Below are 21,446 nucleotides of genomic sequence, written 5' to 3'. Positions count from 1 at the left end.
ACAGGCTGTAATGCCAGACATGGTGGATAGGTAATTCATCTTGGGCTTGATTATTTAGCCAGAAAGGGAAACAAACCATTTGTTACATGTGAAAGTGTCCGCCCATTTAATTAAATCTGCTGTTCAGATGTAGGCAAACAAGTAGGAAATCTGTCAGTGGACAGTCAAACCCTTTAGAGAATTAATTAACATAATGTAGTTAAAGCACAAGGACACTTGCAAATTTAAGGGGACCATTGATGTTTATGTTGACAGACATAATTCTTCCAATAACCTGATCATTGCAGTCCTCTCTATAATGAATAGCACTGAAATACACAAAGTGCCCCCCCCCCCCCCCCCCCAAGAACTCTACACCCTCTACATTCTGACCAAGAGTGGAACTACCTCAGCAACAGTGGTTTTCTGTCATAGATGAGGAGAAATTGTGGCAATCAGGTTACTGTGATTAATTACTTTTCCTTTCCTTAGTTTTTTGGTAAATATTTATGGTTATATTCCTTTGAAATTAGTTGATATTAATTCACCATTAGTGATGTTCAGTGCTTTGTTAAGTTAAAGATATGCTGAAATGATTAGTTATATGTGGTGAGCTATATTCCATATAAAGACTTCTAGTTATATTTCCTATAAGTTGGTTATATTTCCTATAAATAAGGTTAGCTATATTCACTATAAGAACTGGTTCATTATATTTCCTATAAAAAGGTTATATCGTTATAAGTTGCAGTTATCTATGTTCGCTACAAGACATTGTAAGCTAAATTCCCTATATGAAACATCCAAATAAATTTTGCTATATCAGTATTTTTAATGTATTTGTGTCACCATATCACAAAGTACCACAAAAATAATCTCTGACTCTCCCTCTCCATGTCCCCTCTGCCTATTTTGGCAGGCCTGTGCCAGGTATTTGTTGAAATTCCACACACCCTGCAGGGAGAGGTATGTTCACTGCTCTCGTCTCAAGCCTGGTGCCTGTCTCTGTCCATCTTATGTGTGCAAACACACAGCACATGCCTGGGACATGCAAACCTCTGTCACTGGACCCTGGCTAACAGGCCTGTCCCAACATGTTGGTAGTTGTTTTTACAAAGAAGATACAGACATAAACACCCACAAAACCTTAATATACACAGAAAACAATAACTGAACAGGTCTAATGTAGAAAACATTTTGGGTGATCAGCTATTAAGAAATCGTGAGTTGTAAAAATGTTAGATTCTCTCCCCAGAGAGAGACAACGCTTGCTGTTCGTCCATTTTGGCCTTCCATACGGAGGGAGTCAGAGAGAGCAAGGCTCTTGAAGCTACTCTGGTGCTCCCTCTTTTCATGCCATGTCTTTGAGTGTTAGCGGTATTGGTGTTGAGTGCTGGTGTGAAGTAGAAGTGTGTTGGTGATGTGTGTGTTGCCTCTGACGTGTGCTGGATGTGCAGATATGTGTGTCTTGGCCATGAAACGCGTGTGGTGTTTCTGTTCGGTGTGTATGTGTGTGTTGGCATGGGGAGTGAAGCTGAAGTTGGTGTCAGTAGCTTATAAGGAGACAGAGCCATAACTCTCTCTCTCTCTCTCTCTGTTCAGTGGCTTAGACACATGTTCCTTTCCACTGGACTGCCTTCATCCTATGAGTCATCCTCATTTTACAGGAAAGGGCATGTGTGCACTGACAAGCTCATATGTGTTTAATAGGTCCGTTTGCTATTTCTGGGTCTTAAGAATACATTAAAGACATGTAACAACTTTAGTGTAATAGAATTTGATTTCATAATTAGTGCACTTTTCATAATTTATGAATGTGACTAAATCTCTGTAAAAAAAAGTTGCTTTCTGACGAGTATACTCACATTTAAGTAGCTTCTCACAGTTTTGCTTAAGGCCAAATATTGTGTACATTTACATTTGTATTTTAATCATATTTAGTACATTTATGTGTGAATCGTGTTTACACTTATGATATAAAATTCTAAAGTGCATTTTCCTTCCAGAATAGACAACTGCCTAACAAACATATTTACATATATTTCTCTCATCTCTATCACTTACACTGCTCTAGTTTTCAAGTTTCTTTTTTTTATAATTCTTATGTGGATATGAATACAGTATGAATATTATATGTATACAATGTAACTCATGTGGAGTTTTGCATAACTAAGGAGATGAAAATGTCCTTTGCCACAGTTTTCAAACATTTTCTCTCCTTTATTGGTAATGTATTCCTGTATGGTCCTAAGGGACTATTATAGTATTTGTGATTAAATTGTTTTGAACTCACTGCCTCGGTTGTGGTTTGGAAAGTAACATAAATATCAGGATATCAGTATATCATCCAGCATTTTTAAAGAATGATTAACCTATACCAGGGTCTCTGGTAGGCTAATAGATTTAAAACACGCTTGTCGTGTGGTTAGTAGTTTAATCTGAATGCTCGAAAGTAGGGTATTTATTCGTATAACTTGAAGCAGGCCTTAACTTCCATATTTAGTCATCTTTTTCTTTTCTCATGAAGCAACGACCTAATATAGATAAATAGTGCTACCAGACATTTAGCCTACAAGTGCTTTATTATGGTAAACTCAAATTTCTTTGAACCTTGTAAATGAGATTTTACTATGTTCAATGTATTGTATTTTAACTAAAGTTTGTATAGCTCGTAAGCGTGCCTAAAGCAATAATTCAGCATTACTTCATATACACCCTACTTTAACTCTCCAAAGAATAAACCGAGACAGACGAGACAAAACCACCCCCCCCCACCCCCCCAAAAAACCCAACGAAATCGTAGTCAATGCCAGGTCGGCCGCCGCTAACGTCTAACTACATTGTCATCCATGATGTGTGTTCATTTAACGCACCCCCGCCCCATCCGTTCCTATTCCTCCCTTCTTCGCTCGTAGACATCCAACGAGTCAGAAGAGGAGGCGCGAGGTACGCAAGGTGAGCGGGATTCAGCGTGAGCTCAAAGTTTTCACAAGAAATGTGTTTAATCATCAACGAATGTTAACATATCCTCAACACAGGTCTGTTCAAACGGATTTATCCGCAATGGGCACATTTTAAAAATGAAAAAGCATTAAGGACTGAGATTTTCGTCTTAGGGAAATTTGAGAACCCCCTCTACGGTTTCTCTCTTACGGACAGACCAGTGCGGACTAACTGGAATATAACATTCTTGACACTGTAGTCCATGGTAAGTTCAATTTACACTAATTGCTTTGTTCAGTAATTTTAATTGGTCAGTTTTGATCCTAAGCGTCACAAACACAAGTAAAATTAGTAAATATAAGAGATGCAAGAAAAAGTAATTGTTATAAATCACGCCATTGGGTGGTCCACATGCTTTATTTTCCTTGTCTGTCATTTGACTGTTTGAACAATTATGATGATAATTGTTCTCTGTCATTTGTATATTCTAGTAACCTAATTGAAGGATCGCGCTATTAGACATGTCTCATATATGCGCTTATGGTCCTTCTAGAGACTATACATTTTACTAGAGTACTGTTAAAATAAATTTTTATAGATCAAATAATTTATTTTAAAATTACAATTAAAATTAAATCAGTTCAAGTGCAGTTTTGAAAAGAAAACGAAAAAAAGAAAAAGAAAAACACAGGCTACACAAGACGTGTCTGCAGGTAGACATAACAGGTTAACTAGATTAAATTTGTTGCTTGTATTAAGTACATTATTTATTTAGTTTCTCATAATACACAATAAAATGTATAGGGTTGAATTAGCCTACAGAAACACTAAATCTTGTTTTTTTTGTAGACTGAAATATCACCTTAACACTGCCATCGACTGTATTATTTACTAAAGCAATATCGTCGGTTTCGTTGAGATGAACTCCACATAGAGATGAGATTAGGAGGCAACCAAGTTCAGTAGGCTACAATTTAACGCACTGAAGGCTAAGGGTTTTTCTCTGTTTTTGCATATTTTCTTAAATTCACTTTAATCCCATGTCTCCTTTCCACAGTAGCACTTAATCCTCGCGCTTAAAGGGTCACCATGTGCTGTCTACATTCTTCCCGCAAGTATGCCCCTATACACGGCTTTGATCTTCCCGCAGATAATGTTACAAACTCCGTGATAAAGAATAGACCTTTCATAGAGCGGACCCCAGAGTAGCCTACCGCTGAGGAACGTACAGGCGGGAAACGTTGACAGGCTATTTACAGTAAATTCATAATGCCAATGATGATGCAGTAAGTAAAATTATATATATATTTTTTTCATAATACGAGAACAGCCTATCTTGAGCTAATAACCAATTCGAGTTTTGAACATAATTATAAAAGCTAATTATAAGAACAGTTTTCCCACTAAAGTGTTGAAAATATTTTCCCTCACCTAACATTGACCAACACAGAATGATTTCTTACAAGTGAACAATTGATTACTGATTACCCCCGTGAAGCCCCTCATAGACAAAACACTGCCTCGGTACTCCTGTCAACCCGCTTTAATATATGGTGAGATCCACAGCACACTGTGTAGGTGGACCGCCTTTGTCTGTTAGCAACAACTTGCATATGTAAGAAAGAAATGAATGTCTGACAACAAAATGCATCACCAGCAGAATTTTAAAAAATGTTGAAGACGTTAACAACGTTATCGTTTTTGTCAAAGTGTCAACTCTGAAGTATGTTGGACAGGAAACTGAGGACACTACACATATGATTATATAATTAGGCCTATGTTTTCTGTGACATTGTCATTGGCGTTTTTGATGCTTTTTGATTAGCGTGATAATCTTATCGTGTACATTTTAATAATATATCTTTATGTTTTAGCCATTAAATGACTTAAAACTCAAGCATGTGTAGCTCAGTCTAGCTTTATTCTTATCCTTTATTTGCTTTTGTCTTCACTCCACATGTATCTCTCCCTCTTACGTCTAACTCATATGAGCAGAGTACTAACAGATTACCTTCTTTTTCTGTGATGCTGTAACAATCCTATTCTCACAGCTCATAACCCCAAAACTCTAAGATTAACATTCAACATTTCACATTAACATCTCAGACAATTGCCTAACTGAAGCTTCTCGTGTCCATGCCAAATGGAAGTCTCGTTCTCTTCCTCCACTTCTCCATCTTATACCTATGCCTTCCTCCCTAACATCTCCACCCCCTCCTCCTCCCCCTCACTTTCTCCGTCCCCGAGTGTGGCCACAGTTCTCTTTTGCTTCTTTCTCTCACTCCTTTCCCTGCTCGGCATTCTGGGAAACCTTTACACACTGGGGCTTCTCATGCAACGCCGCAGGGGCCCAAGAAGGAGGCGCATGGCACTTAACTGCTGTACGGCTCCCCCTTGTCTCCAAGCCTCGTCCCCTTTGCCTTCCTCTGGCTCCTCTTCCTCCTCCTCCTCCTCTTCTCTTCACCTGCAGGTTCTGAGTCTAGCTTTGGCAGATCTACTCTACCTCTCCACTGCTCCCTTCATCGTCTACGACAGCCTGGCGTCAGACTGGGCATTCGGTGAGCTTGGCTGCCGACTCCTGCTCAGTCTGGACCTGCTAACCATGCACGCCAGCATCTTCACTCTCACCGCCATGAGCCTGGACCGCTACCGGGCCGTGGCCCACCCGCTGGCTGCCTCCTCAGCCCCTTCCTCAGGCCTGCTCCGCGTGGCTCTGGCCTGGGGCTTTGCCCTGGCACTCAGCCTGCCCATGATGATCACCCTGCACCTGGAGGATGGGGAAAACCACGAGGGCACGCTGTGTGTTCCGGCATGGGACGAGCAGAGTTCCAAAGCCTACCTCAGCGTGCTGTTCTGCACCAGTATCCTGGGACCAGGACTAGCCATCGGGTGCCTGTATGCAGCCCTGGGGAGGCTGTACTGGGTCTCTCAGACGCAGACAGCCTGGGCCGGGGGAAGCAGCACATACCCGCCCCGGGCCCCTCGGCCCAAAGTGTTGCTTCTGATTCTAGGGATTGTGCTCACATTCTGGGCCTGTTTTCTCCCATTCTGGATCTGGCAACTGCTACCACTGTATCGACCAGACGTTCTTTGCAGGGTGCCTGCAGGCACACAGGTTACAGTTAACCGTATACTGACAGGGCTGACGTATGGGAATTCATGTGTGAATCCATTTTTCTACACACTACTGACAGGCAAGCGGCAACGGACCAGCAGGCAGATGAAAGGCACATCCACTCCCCTCTGCCCAAAGAGTAGCTCTGTCCCCAAGTGATAGGCACAGTTGCACCCCTCTACCCAAAGAGGAGCTCTGTTCCCCAATAAAAGGCACAGCCACATCCCTCTGCCCAAAGAGCAGCTCTGTGCCCCTGTGAAAACACTCGTCCTTTCCATTCCCATGAATAAATGCACTCTTTGCAGCTCTGTCAACTAAAGATTTAAGATTTAAGCCTTTTTGGTGCAGGCAAGTGTAAGAAGTGGTCTAATTTCCCTGTCCAGGTATCTAAGTTCAGTGTTCTTTAAGGTTTTGATACAATGGACTAGAACACACTGGAGAACCTGTTCAGCATTATTGATAACGGCATTGAAATGTAAATGCATTTTTAAAGTAGCATTGCTTGCAAATGTCTAGGGGACAAGGCTCTTTCATTCAAACATCTTATAATACAATAGTGGACTAAAGTGCAGAGAACATCTGTTTGAGGTGACACCAAAGACAACATTAAAGGAAAACACAAGTTTTGTCATGATCTGAAAGTTACCTGGGGGTGGGGGTGGGGTGTCATTTTTACTTCAGGTGTGAACTACTTAAAAACCAAGTTGTTTTATTAGTTTAAATGAAAGGGGGAACAACTTCATCTGAATTTAGCTTAAAGCTAAAGGACAATTCCCATTGGAATTTGATAAATTACAATTAGGCAAACAATTATGTCAGCTCTGATGGCATGTATTTATGAATGGATGAGTTTTTTTACCCACACTTTGGTTCACTATTTAATTGGCATAAAGGTGATTGGGTGCAGTTACTGCTAATATGTTGATTTATTTTCATTTTGTTTATATGTCAGTGTGAAAAGGCACTGCATTGATTTCCTAAGCAGTGTAGCAGTGTACTGCTTAGTCAGAATTTCAGTGTTTAATCAGAACTTTTAAAAATTACAACAGTAATGTACGTCAGTTCTCCGCAAAGAAATCTTGTCCTACTGACTATAATTTTCTGATGGTTTTGCTCTGACTGAGGTTTGTGCCTAAAAAATCACAGATTTAAACATTCTGGAATCGGTACTGTATTTGACCGCTGGATGCCTTTTCTTAGAAGGCATCTTTGTGCTTTGCATCCATACCATGACTCTTCAAAGACTCAGACTTTGAACAGCTGTTTGCCTTTTTATGATAGTGAACTGCATTGTGATTTTGTTGTGCTTTTTTTCCATGCATTGCTTTGCACGAAGCATAGTCACAAGCATTTATATACATGCATTTGTGGTGCATAAAATAATATATAAGCATGAATAAATATATTTATACTGAAGTCGGTGGAATGGTTCATGGTTATTAAGGTAGATCTATGTAAAAAGATGATCTGGCTTACCTGGTGGTGTTACCTTTTGTGCTGATTTACCTTTGTTTAGGTATCAAGTATCAAGGCAAATGAAAACAAATTCTTTTGAAGCCAAGTGAAATGTGATAAAGGTCCTTAAATTATCACACTGATCCTGCGACCCCTTCTTTTTAATGCTGATATCTCATGTTTAGGTGACTATACTAAGTTACTTTACATATGTGGCCTTCCAGTGATGTTCGTATGTGGAAGACATGTAAGATAGTGCTTGCTCGTGTGTGTATGTGATGTCTGTGATGGCACTGTGACAGGTTACCTTCAAAGCTATCATGCACATGAACAAGTATTGTATGTGGAGGTGTGTGTGAACATGTGCTACATGGTGGACCCTGGCCAGCAGTCTTTTCGAAGTCTCTCCGGGAGAATTTTACTAGACCACTGAAGATAGCGCAGACACTTTAATAGCAAATGGTTTTAGCAGTGAACGCTACTTCAGAACAGAGCCAACATGACAATATAAAACAAATAATATAGAAGAACTAAGAAACTATAAAGAAATAGTAAAAGAAGTGACAGCTGTCACAAAGATATTTAATACAATTGAACAAAAGCTTGATAAGTTATGAAGGAATGAGGGAATTCTCTGTCAGTAATACAATAATACAATTAAACAACTGTATTATGCTTTTTTCTCCTCTCTACCTTCTAGACATTCCAGATAGTGGATCACCTTTTCTATTGGAGTTATCAGTTGAGTTATAGAGTTATCATGTTGAAAATGATTAGAGTGAGCTGGGGGCCAAATCACTGAATACTGCCAAGCCTGAGACTGAGGTCAATCTCTCTTCAGAAGGCTGGCCTTCAGCTGTTCTGAAACCAGAGCACAGTGGATCCCATGTGGGACCCTGATGTGCATAACAGCACCTTTCCCCCCCTTCTTTCCTTCCTACCCTGGCATGCGTTTCCTTTTACCTGGGTGAAACGTGCACGGGCGCAGGGACAGTAGGGATGATGGGCTAGCCGGCACCCCTGCCTCACACCCTGCATGGCTGACCAGCTTCACACCTGTATGGACCCTCCACCTCCAGCTCAGTCATTGTGCACATGGAGCTTAAAGCATTTCCGTGGAACAATGCGATTAGTTCTTTTCCTATACCCGATATTTGTCTCTGGTCTTCTTCACGTATCATGGTGCCTTATATGAAATAGCTTAATCCATGTCTGGAGAGAGCACAGGAGATCTCTGTTGTAAATTTGATATAATCTATGTTACAAATTTGAACTGAGTGCCTTAGGTGAGGGTTTTTATAATGCAAAAAGAAAGTTATAACATCTTAGACTTCTGGATACACTCCATCTTGCTCAGTCTTCCAGGCTAAATGATTGAGTGTGTGATAAACTTCAAACACATGTATTTACCCACCAAATTCAAACTGTGGAAAAATAGTGCCCTGAGGGGAGGTCAACAAATCCATAAGCTGTCAGTTTATGTTTGTAGTCACAAAGACTTGATACTGTTTCACTCTCCAACAATAACCACAATGACTGCTTGTATGAAATTGCTTGTTTTGAAGGGGGTGGTCAGTTAAAGACCTCAGACTGTAGGAGAATGTGAAGGGGGATATATTTTCTTTTCATAATAGCAATTTTATGTTACCTATATGTTTCCTCAGTTGAATACATGTCCTTTTCCTGAGGGTCTTTCCATTCTGAGCCCCATCTGCTTCCCTCCACTCCTGGTCCACACCTCTCTGCTTTTGCTCCAGTGTTTGTGGCTTGGGGCAGGTGCCCCTCCCCTGGGCAGCCAGTTCAGGAAAGGCCCCCGCTGGGCAGACGAGACTAGGCCGAAGCCTGGGCCAAGCTCCTGCTGAGACAGTATAAGAGGCTCCCTTTCTCTAAGGCATACACATACACACATACCAAATTTCTATTTTCCCATCTGTTTTCCCTCTTTCAATCTCTCTCTCCCCTGTCTCTTTTTCTCAAACTGCAGAACAATCTCTCCCTGCATTCTCTTCTTATGTGTCCTCTCTCACCTCATTTCACTCTATGAAGATCAAATAATAATCATCTCAGTGTCAGATAGATGTCATCTGAATGCTAATTTGTTTACACATATTCCATAATAAGCACAGGGCCAACATGATATCCATGATATTTTGGGTTATCAACCAATGTTACTTATATCATCGTATCACTATTTTTATGTCACTTGCTTCCTCTAAGCCAGAAAAAGCCCTCAAATCATTTACATATTAGCATTGTGAGATCTTGATTGTTGCAGGCATGGCATGCACAGATGCTCCAGAGCGTTTATTTCACCTTGCTGTAAATCTTGCTGATGCAAACGAAAAGCCTTCCCTGAAATCCTCAAATCATCGTGTGAACAGGAGGGGGCCAGTTGGACAAGTGTCTCTTTGTGGACCCTGGGGCTCCAGCAACTGAAAAAAAAAAAAAACCAAAAAAACCAAGCCTGCCTCATGCCTCGACCTGCCTCGAGCCTGTATCACGGCCTTGCCTTCACACCCGTGTGTCAGCTGCGACGATCAGATGGGGACTTGTCCTGCTGGCCTCGGAGGCCGCAGGTTACATAAATGAACACTGCCACTGCAGTTCACACCATGGCTCTGGCCAACAAAACCATGAAAATGCCATGGCTGCTTCGCTACTGTGCTTTCTCCTCTCTCAGCCCCCCCTTCAGCTTCTCTGACTTGTCGTCTATCTGCTTTACTGCCACCATGTTTGTCGACTGCTCTGTCGTTCTCTTCTTCTCTGTATTATGGTTCTCATGCCACTGGCCAGAAATCCATCAGTCACTGCTGCATTCAACTGGCATCGTTCTGCAGGAAAGAAGAGGCCATTTCCTTTACAAATGTAAGAGAATATTCCCTTTGGTCACTTGACTACATGTGATATACATTAGAGCTGACCGTGCCTAGAGTTCTCAACCTGAACTTCACGCCATGTGAATGCTAAGCATGACTAAGTGTGAGTTTCAGACATTGTTTGGTATCTAATGGAAGATGAAAAGAAGGCTACTCAGTCAGGACTCCACAAGCAACTCTACATTTGTACAATATCCTTCTGCCACACATTTTTGTAACATTCCACCATCGAAACCAAAGACATAAAAAGACAGATCAAAGTACACCTATGATAATTCAAGAAGAGGAGTGGTGTGGGATAACACAGATGCAAGTATTGCTTGTTGCCCTGGAAGTGTGATATTGCTTATTGTGGTGCTTCAAACCAAAACATTTCCTTTTTTCTCATGAATACTGCTAAAGTAAGAATTAATATGTGGGCTTCAAAAGTAGTAAAGTTAAAAAATTAAAAAAGCTAAGCGGTTGTTAAGGGAACATATAATTAAATACAATAATGATCTTTGAGGTTAGGTGATAGGTCAAAACTACCTGTAGCATGCCCACTAGTGGTGGAAAACATATAATACAGTTAGCCATAAAATCGTATGAAAAATCCTGTTGGTAATTATTTTTAATACCTTGTTTAACAGAGCTAGGTTCCCATGAACTGAAAAGATTCCAAAGTAAGCTGGGATGAGATGATTCACACAAGTGCACAATAGCAGCGGGGAATGCAGGGCAGTTGCAGCAGAAGATGCACGTGGGATTGGATAAATAAAATGTTTGTCAGCGTTCATTAAGGCTGTCTCTCTGTAACCTAGCAACAGTAGATACACAAGATTGCGGTGCACGAATACAGCGCTTCTTCACTCTGTATCATATATCAATGATAAAACAGTGATAATCGCAAATAAAACATTTCTGTAGCTCGCTGCTACAGCTGCCGCTGATCTAATAGGAGTCCATCCCCTCTCCATGTCCCCTGGAAACATCACTTCCGTTGTGCTGTAACTGGATATGCGGTGTTTCTGAATTTGTGTGTATTCCGAAGTTGCATTGTTTTCCGAAATTTCCGAAATGTAGCGCACATGTGGTCATTTTGAATAAAGTATTTTCCTAATTCGTTCACGAATTTGCTTCGCGTTGTAGAGAAAGATTTTGACATAGCCAACTGGACATTTTTATTCCCAATACTACGTAGATGGGGATTCTGAGAATCGTTTATACGGTAGATTAATATCTTATACAACATCCATGGCAACTATAACCACTAATGTCATGATATCACAACGTTTCAAACTTCACAAAGGCACTGGGCAAGGATGCCCTCTCTCATTTATTTGCCACATTCATAGAACCATTAGTCGCAGCAGCACATCAGAATGAAAATATCAATGAAATTAATTAAACACCCATCATAAAATTAGTTTATATGCAGATGATATCCATCTCACTTGATAAAATAAATTATTGAAACTATTGAAAATTACTCCAAAATTTCAGTTTAATCAGATGGTCCAAATCCAATGTCAAACCAATAAATAAGTATATAAGTATATATTTAAAAACACCTATTCAGACACCATCTATTCAATTGAATACTAAATTCATCACATGTCTGGGTATCAGAATTTCTCCCCAACTGTCAGAATTATCCAGTCTCAATTACCACCCTCTTCACAAAATACATGAAAGGATCTCCAATGGTAGGTAAACATTTCCATATCTCTCATAGACAGAATTGATCTAACAAAAATGACTAAATTGCCCAAAGTTTATTACTTATTCTCAATGATACCTATTCAACCTGCTACAACCCATGTCATTAGATACAATAATCTGAAATTTCTACTGGAAAAATAAACCACCCAGAAACAAGCTTACCACGTTACAGAATTCACAGATTTATGGAGGCTTAGAAGGCCCAAATTTCTACAATTATTATCTTACCAATCAGTTGCAATACATACTACAATGGGTAAATCCCAACCAAACAGTCATCACATGGCTCAATGTTGAACAAACATTATGTAAAGATATCTAGATAGCAGACTTACCATTTATCAGCCAAACACTCAAAAAACACACCTGCTTCAAAATTGCAACAATAGCATAAACTCTGACAGCTTGGTGGAAATTCCACAAAATCACAAACTCTCCACTTTCATAGAATGAATCTATGTGGAATAACCCCAATCTCCTCTTAAATAAAGAAATCAATGCATTTTGCTTCATGGATTGCTAAAGGAATCACACATTTCATATATTCCATGAGAACACTCTGACATCACTCTCACAGTGTTCCCAGAATTCCAGCACTGACAGTAATCAATTTCTTGAATTCTATCATCTAAAGTTTCCACAATCAAACAGGCTGAAAATATATTATATTTACCCCAAATCTCTGATTTTATCAGCATATCCTCTCCAGAAATACTCTTATCAAAATATACAAAATAATACCTAAACCAAATGCATAATAACCTTACCAACCAATCAATGAGAAGAAGACTTGTCAATTACTCCCAATGCCGATCTCTGGACACAAATATGCAAAAAATAATTTCTGCATGATCACAAACCATAATCTACATCTTACAATATAAAAAATATCCACAGAATACATTACACTGAAGAAAAGATGTTTACAAGGGGATTTAGCAACTCTGAAATATGCCCACATTGTACACACAATACCATATAGATGCCACGTGGCACTGCACACCCATGAAACAATTTTGGAAAGAAATTATCAATCTGTTAATACTCTGCTTAAACATCATGATCCCCATATCTCAAGAACCATGTATTTTAAAAGACACATCAGCAATCAGTACCACAAAAGGAACCACAACTGCACTACTTACAGCTCTAACCATTAGCAAGAAATCTATCCTCATGAACTGGAAATTTAAAAAAACATCATTACTATTACTCACTGGAAAAATTTTATGGAAAAAACAAAACAAAACATCTGCTTCTGTCAAAAACAGAACCACTCAATGTAACTCAATCTGGACAACAGTCATTAATTTTCTCCAACAGTAATCACCCCAACAATTTAACACTAGTGAAAAAATAGGCACCCCGAAATCCAATACCCAATTCCATACCACACTATACATAACCATCACAAAACACTTCCATCCATATTCACAAACTCACCCTCAAATGTGCACACACTGAATTGTATCGCAGCATTACAGTATTATTTAACATCTAATGTATATACTGCTGGTATTATTAATGTAGTATATTACTATTATTATTATTATTATTATTGATATTATTTTTCTTATTATTGATATTATTATTAATAATAATCTGTTTTACTTTTGCCATTTCTCTTCTTTTTTTCTTTCTTGTTGATATTTAGTCTATCTGTTTACATGTCCTACCTCATGAAAGATACATAAAGGCTTAATAATTCTCAAAAGGTGTGTGTGTGGGGGGATTCAAATAATTCAAAAACAGTAATTAAAAGTAATTAAAGTAATCATCCCCAATGGAGCCCAAATGTGAACCACCATGTAAACATAAGCATCACAGGCAGAGCCCATTACTGGCATTGTCTTTCCTACAGTTTCTCATACCAGAGTATTTAGTATGATGTAAGACATAAGTAATTTACAAGTGTTTATTCACTAGAGACCTCAGTTAATACATCAAAACCTTTGGTTTGGAGTTAAGTCAGCAATACTAACGGAATCAGGTTATATCAACTAAACATCACTTCGAAAAATTAGGTAATATATGGGTTCTTCCTAGGGAAATCGGATCTCCTTGCCTTACAAATATGACAAATATAGTGGCTAATGAAGCAGACCTGAGCATGCCTGTGCATAGTAAGACAAATACAATTGAATTCTTATATGATTTACCCAGTATCAATGTAAACACATTTGACTTAAAGCTGATCCACTTATAGTTCTGCACTTTAAGATCATGCTCACTATTTTATTTCAAATCAAATATACTGGAGCCAGAATAAGGTTTTGTTTTTTTTTTTCTTTTTCTGGGAATGTCATGCATTTAACATGTCATGCAATGTATGTATATAAGGAATATATAGGCTTACATGTTTTAAAGTAGATAAGGATCCTTCCTTACTGCAAGACTTCTGGTTTGTTTGAGATTGTCCCCTAATCAGCCCCTAATCAATTACCCAGTATGTGTTGTTTCATAGCTAAAATAAATGTGAAAAGGTAAAACTGAGTATTTCTCCAAAGTGCCAACTCTTCCTTGTGAACAGTTTCATGCAAGTTATAGCATAAAACCGCCATATTTGTATGCTTCTTAACTGAAGACGATAGTCCTGTTTTAAGAGTAACTACATGACATTGAAATATCCAATGATTTTATCTATGAAATAAAAAACTGGCAGTTCCAGTTTCATGTATTTTGACCCTAGGAACTGTTGTACTGTAATGAACTATGTTGAAGGCCCACTGTTAAAATTGGGTACTAAGTATCTTTGTAAACTGTGTCAGAAATCATACAGTATCCTACCATGGTGAATGAAGCTATGGTAAACTATATAACATTAAAGAAAACGGTCAAATTACAGTTTAACCAATACATTTCACACATTTGACAGGCACGCTTATCCAGAGCAACTTACAATTTCAAGGATGTTACAAAGGTAGATGAATGTAGTGTTAATAGTTTTGCCCAAGGACTCTTATTGGTATAGCATAGAGCACTTGCACAAGTGGGGATTTAATCCTAGACCTCACAGGAGAGGCAGCATTGTTACACATTATAACAACAAATATAATTCATTTAATCGCTAGATACAATACAGTGAAGGCAAAAAACAAAAACAAAAAAACTAAACAAAACAAATAATGCCAGACTGACACACTAGCAGACACACTGTGATAAACAGAGAAAACAATTACAGAAAAACTATAAACAAGAATTAAAGAATGAATGAATTTACACTTATATAGTGCCTTTCAGGGAACCCAAGAATGCTTTACAATCAACAGACAACTTTTACATCACACGGCAGTGAGAAGCAGCAGCCAGTTGCACACAGCGTTCTCTCAACCAGGAACCTCAGCCCCCTGGGGGACTGAATCTGGTGCAGGGAGGGGAACGACGACAACACCCAGGACAGAGCAAATCCACCACTGAGCATACAGACACTATCTGTACATACTATCTGAACAGCCATTCAGTGGTCCTGGTAGTGTGGGTGGAATAAGAGTTGAAGAGAACATGAGCAAAAAAACCCAACAACCCACAAACAAACAAACAAACAAACAAAACAGAGACAATACTACATGTGAAATACCTAATAATATAAAAAAAGTAATAAGATTGGAATATGCCAACTTAATTTGTATATTTTTTAGAAGAATGTATTTCCTTCAGGATTCAGAAAAAAAGCCATGACTAAACACAACCAAGTTCTAGAGACAGAGACAGAGACAGAGATGGCTGCTATCAACATATGTCATGTCATATAAGGATAGCTCCAGAACTGCCGCAGTTTTTTTTAAATGATGCAGTATTTGAAGATCGCATGGCAGCCAACATTCAAGCCTTAAAAAGACTAACACTTGCTGTTTTCTAGTCCAGTTTACGCAGCCGTATTCTCTAAAACTAGGCAAGCGTGGTTAGTATAGCAGCAGCCAACCCCCTCTGCTGGCAAAAACAAGCACAACGTGAGACGCCTGCACGTCTGCTCTGCTGCCAGGTTTTTCTGAGGACCTTCTTAGGACATTTTTGGTTTTTTAAGTAACAATTAAAAACGAGGACATTTGCGGGGACATCTCCAGCCAAGAATAGGTCACTAAAACTGGGACTGTCTAAGGAAAACGGGACGTCTGGTCACCTAGATACTAAAGTCACCTGTGGATGGCAGCAACACACTATTTTCCTCCTAGCCCCTTGTTGAACATTTTATTAACATGACCATTAGATGGCGACACAGACCACTTTATTTAGTTTACCACACCTACTACCTTATTCAGGTACGATGCGGAAGAATTTACTAAGTAAGGCATCAAGTATCTTGTGGATATAGTTTAAGCTACAAATGATGTAGGCTCTTTCCTCAGAGCTACACCAGAGGCTCAGTGACTTTTCCGCTTTGACACAATTACATTTTATCATCTCCTGTGGTGATACTGAAATACCGCTTCTCGATATTCAGCATGCCCATTCAACATATTTCTTACTGGATGCTACCTTACATTCTTTATAGCAATACTAAGAAATATAGCATAAATTAAATGACTAACGTTGGTCTTATAGGCAGGCTACTTTATCATCCTCTATACTGCCAGGATTAGTCATCAGTCATGAGACCCACTGAGTGATGCAAGAGACACATAGAATGCCAAAAATAAAGTGAACAAATAAGCATTTGAAGAGGTGGCTTATCATATCATATCTCATTGTGCACTATTATGACACAGTTTGTACTATGCTTGGCTGAAAAGAATAAAAAGAGTTACTAGAAATATGACACATATTTGTTATTACTGTGTGGTTTATATAATGTTGTCTTACATTTCATGTCAACAGCCTTGTTGGTATTTTCCGGTTCTCAGTGGTCCTTCGAGATCAAAGTGCTAGATAACAGGTGTGTTGGCAAGCGCGGATTAAAGTGCAGCTCTGCTGCATGTGGATCCGTACTTTCCTTTGATCTTCCTCTTTTCTTATTATTCATCGGGTGTAGGACTTCTTTGAAGAAAGCCCAAAAAGAAAGAGCTGCGTTTTCTGAATCTATCCTCTCCACCTCCTCGTCCTAACTGCACTTATCCTGTGCTCCATTTTGCAATGGGCACCTTAAATGGAAGAAAAGAAATGATTTCAGTGAAAAAGAAGGGTTCTGAGCTATTAGGTAGCAGGAGGTTCTGTAGTGAGAGGACTAATTGAATGTCAGTGTGAGACATGTCAAGGAAGCTCAAGTGTCATGTCTGCAGCAGTGGGGAGGGGAACGTTAGAACAATAACGTTCCAGCTTCAGACAGAAGTAATCATAGGGATTTAATGCAGTCTGAGCCCAGTGAGTTCCAAGCTGGTCTTTATCATACCTAATGACATAAAGATAGATTGTGAAGTTGTGCACAGGCAGGTGACAATTAGTATTTGTGTGTGTGGGTGAGTTTGCCACTACAAGCACTTTTGTTAGATTTAGAGGCAGCCAAAGCATTGAGAGACAAAGCGCCAGGCTGCAGCACAGACCAGGGTTAGGGTGCTTTTCATCCAATGCTCCAAACGCGGCATGTGTGCATACGCTGAGAACCAGACCCTGTCCTCCTTTAGGTGTCTGACTTGGCCCTGTCACACTGTTGCATAGACAGTAGCAGCAGGAGAAACTCTTCAATGTTCCTCTCCTCCAGGTGTTTGAGTTGGTTTATTTTGTTCCTTTATTTATTATTCAGATTGAAAAAAAAATACCAGGGACATTTCTATTTATTTTGAAGAGAGACCTGAAGACCTAAATATCCATAAAATGGATGTACTGTGTACATATACATGCAAAGTCTTTGAAGGTCCCATGTAAGATTAACAAGTAGCAAACCATGCATGACTTAGTAAATTATTATAGAATTTCCAAAATAATATCCCAGAAACATGCACCATTGTGACAAATGTTGGTTAATAGTTCTCATTTCAATGTTGAAAGTGAGTTCTGTAGATCTTATTAAGACCATGAAATTAAATTTGCATGTAAAAATCAAGACCTTTGAACTTCACACCATGAGCATCAGCAGCAAAGTCTTATAAGCAGAGACTGACATTTTCACATTTAACTAAATTATTTATGCTGTCCCAAAACCCAGAGCAGAAAAAGATTTTAGCTTTGTAACAGTGAACAATCTAAGCAGCTGTAAGGACAGACATTAATTTTCTAGACATTTTAATATCAGAAAGAAAAAAGAAACTGCTCAGTTACAGCTTCAGAAATAACCAGTAGGAAAGCGTGCTAACAGTGTGGTCTTTCTCTTCATCCAACACAGAACCAGAGACTTGCGTCAGGACAGATCACAGCGCAAGCTAAAAGTCGGATTGAAACTGATAACATCAGCAAAATTAAATAAATCATGAGATGAGTCCAATCCTAGTTTTGTGATACATATGTTGGATGAAAAAAAAAAAATCATAATAAAAAGTTTTGTATGCACACATTCATGAAACTTTAGTGACCAGCAGATCTTCCCAGCAACTAAAACACCGTGTTGGAAACTCCCCGGAGGTCAGCTGTCATTCCGTTAGCTCCGTTAGGAACACCCACCTCACTGCTTAAACGTTCATGGGAGAAGGCAGAGAAATAAACAAACAGTGATGACCCTGTCATGATTCAGGTGCTGACCCTCATTAGAAAAAAGTGTAACTGCAAAGTAAGAGTGACTCAAACTTTGTGTACAAAATCACGCCTTTGGCCTTCCCGTGATTCCTCCACCATATGCACATCCACCGAGGCTGGCAGGGTCCAGCCACTCTGATGCTGGTGGAAAGCGGGGCGTCTAAGGTTAGCCTGTGTTCGGGAGGCTAATTAGACAAGGGACAGAGGGAACATGAACGCAGGCTTGTTTGTGCACGGATTCAGTAGGCTTGGGCTCTGCTTGTCTTGTTAATTAGGGGTGGACTACGTCATCGTTGCTAAGGACAGGTGCACGGCACACAGGCTGGGACATGCAGGCAGTGAAGCCTGCCAAAGTGGAACGAAATGGACAGCATCTGCATACGTCCGCATGGGCGGGAGAGGCAGGGCCAGGTGCGCAGCTTTGGCTCTTAGGGTGCTGACTAAAGACGTGCCCCACACCAGAAAGAACTGGATCAAACCAGCACCCCTGGACCAGGCCTGAGCAGGGAGGGTCACAGGCTGGGGGTGCTTGTCAAGCTCACCACGCCTGTCATAGCAGAACTCTCCACTGACCTCATTCGAGCTGGGATATGTCCCCATGGCAAAACGCCACTGTTCTGCAGCCTTAGCTTGGGGAGGCTGCTATAGAACCAGGTTTTCATCTGTGAAAATGTGTATTACAGAGTATTCCAAATTATACCGATAGGTTGAAATCAACATAATCTATGCTGTAAATATTTAACAGACACAACCTTATGAAATAAATTAGGTTAGAGAATAACTAACAAAACAAAAGATATTTTGGCCTTGTTTAGCTGGTAGCCCACCATCATACCACCATGGTAAACAAGGACATGTCAGTGTTTATTAGTCTTGACTGTTCACATGAAGAAGGCGTATCAGCTAGCCAGTCTTCATTGACTGAGCTACATATTCCATACTTCTGGCTTCAGTTCACGCTCTTTGGTCCATTACTCGTTGGCTTGCTTTAAAGAGGCAGCTCACATAACTAAGCAGAGTAGAAGTCCCAGATGAGGTGTGCTGGCTAACCTTTTCTGCTTATCTACTGTTATTTATGTAGAGCCATGCACACGGTTATTTTTTTAATAACAGCAAAAGAGTGAACAAGTTGCTCAGTCTGTGACTGGAGCCATGTGTTTCCTTACAGTTTATAGTGTGTTTAAACGTATCCCAATACTCAGTGGGAGGTCACCTAGTCACGGTGGCTGAGCTGACAAAGAATACTGTAAACAAACACCACAGGCTTTATGAAGTGGAGGGCTATTTTGAATGCAAGACAAGATTTGTTCAGTATCTTTGGGTGGACACAGCAACAGTCCTGAACCCACCAACAAAATGTGTTAAGCAAGGCTGTATGGTAGTTAAAGAAAGAGAATATTTTCATTATGTTGCAGTTGGGCTATGCCTTACAATATATTATAGCACTATGTTGAACCTCTGATGTTATTTAGTTCAAGATTGGCCTTCATTATTTGGAGCAAAATTGTTTATGTTTGTTGCCTTGTGTTATTCAACATTGATTCATTAAAACACCCACAGTGCTCTAATCTGGAATGTAGGTCAGAATACTTGTAGCTCACAAGAAAAAAGTGATTCGTTAGAGGGCTTCTTTGCATACTGCCAGCTCCTGCAATATCACTATTACAAAAGCCAATATAGCAGATGACAATACTAAAGTCACATAGAAAAGGTTAAGTTATACATTGGCTATTTTGCAACAAATAAATCAAGTGAAATTGTACTGAATCCTGACAACACTGAGGGACAAGAGATAGCTGTGTTCATTATGACCAAGATTATTATTGATTTTAAAACTATTTTGTGGTTCTAAATGGTAGTACTTTTGTTCATTTTTAAGTTATTTTATACTCCAATAAAATATTTTAAAAATTATTATATTCCATAATTGTCACAAGCACTCTGAAACACAGCTTGGAAGCAGTGCTGCTAAGGACATAAATAGACAGAATGTTGTACATAAACTCATTTTACTATTTGTAATTCAAGGGCAAAGGTACGTAGTTAAAATTATTACAATGGACCTTAAGTAAAAACTAGCATTTTAGAGCACCTCATGAATCTTGCTGGTAACAACTCATTGTCCCTCATGTTTAGTCAGCTCATTTTTTCATAGTGCTTGGTTGGACGGTGTGTAGATAGATAGCATGGTAGCTATAGAAGAATGGTGCTTCAAGTCAATGACATTGCATGTACATGTTCTGAAACAAAGCCTTCAGGAGGTCAGTGGTGGAACTAATATGCATTTAAAGGCTCTCTCTTTCTTTCTTGTGATACTCAAACAGTATTCTCAAAGTGAAGAGGAAAGAAGGATGTTGACAAAGCATGACTCAGATTAATGAGGATTTTGATCCTTTAAATGAAAACTCACAGAATGATCAAAGCTAGAAAATCTAATAAGCAAGACACTAATAAGTATCATTGCCTTTAAATGCATTCCCCATCAAGCACTCTTTTATTCACTTGGGGGGGGGGGGGGGGGGTGACAACCTCTTTTCAACTTTCAGTAGGACTTTTGAAAAATGTACAGCACTCACTACCTCAAAACTAGAGCACCACCTGCTGGACTTAGCTGGCCAGTTTTAATGACTACATTTGGTCATTAACATCAACCTTAAATGTAAATATTTTACTTTACAGACCTAGAATATGTGGAAGCAATAAGAAAGAAGTGAAAACATTAAAGGAAAGAAAAAAGAAGAAAAGGGGGAAGAACAGAGGAAACTATGGGTGAG

At 39.4% G+C, this 21,446-nt stretch overlaps 1 protein-coding gene across 1 annotated transcript; it reads left to right on the top strand.

Annotated features, from left to right (window-relative positions):
- The first annotated feature begins 5,065 nt into the window (after positions 1–5,065).
- On the top strand, positions 5,066–7,422 carry LOC113575287 (urotensin-2 receptor). Its single transcript, XM_027006710.2, has one exon. It carries the CDS (start codon positions 5,066–5,068, stop codon positions 6,194–6,196), a length of 1,131 nt encoding a protein of 376 aa, XP_026862511.2. The 3' UTR covers positions 6,197–7,422.
- The last annotated feature ends 14,024 nt before the right edge of the window (positions 7,423–21,446 follow it).

This window comes from Electrophorus electricus, chromosome 10, assembly GCF_013358815.1.
Source record: "Electrophorus electricus isolate fEleEle1 chromosome 10, fEleEle1.pri, whole genome shotgun sequence".
Lineage (NCBI taxonomy): Eukaryota > Metazoa > Chordata > Actinopteri > Gymnotiformes > Gymnotidae > Electrophorus > Electrophorus electricus.
Note: the sequence above shows the minus strand (reverse complement) of the source record. Positions and strands in the feature narration are given on the sequence as shown.

Coding starts and splice junctions, on each gene's coding strand:
- LOC113575287 (XM_027006710.2), top strand. CDS start 5,066: ATGGAAGTCTCGTTCTCTTCCTCCACTTCTCCATCTTATACCTATGCC.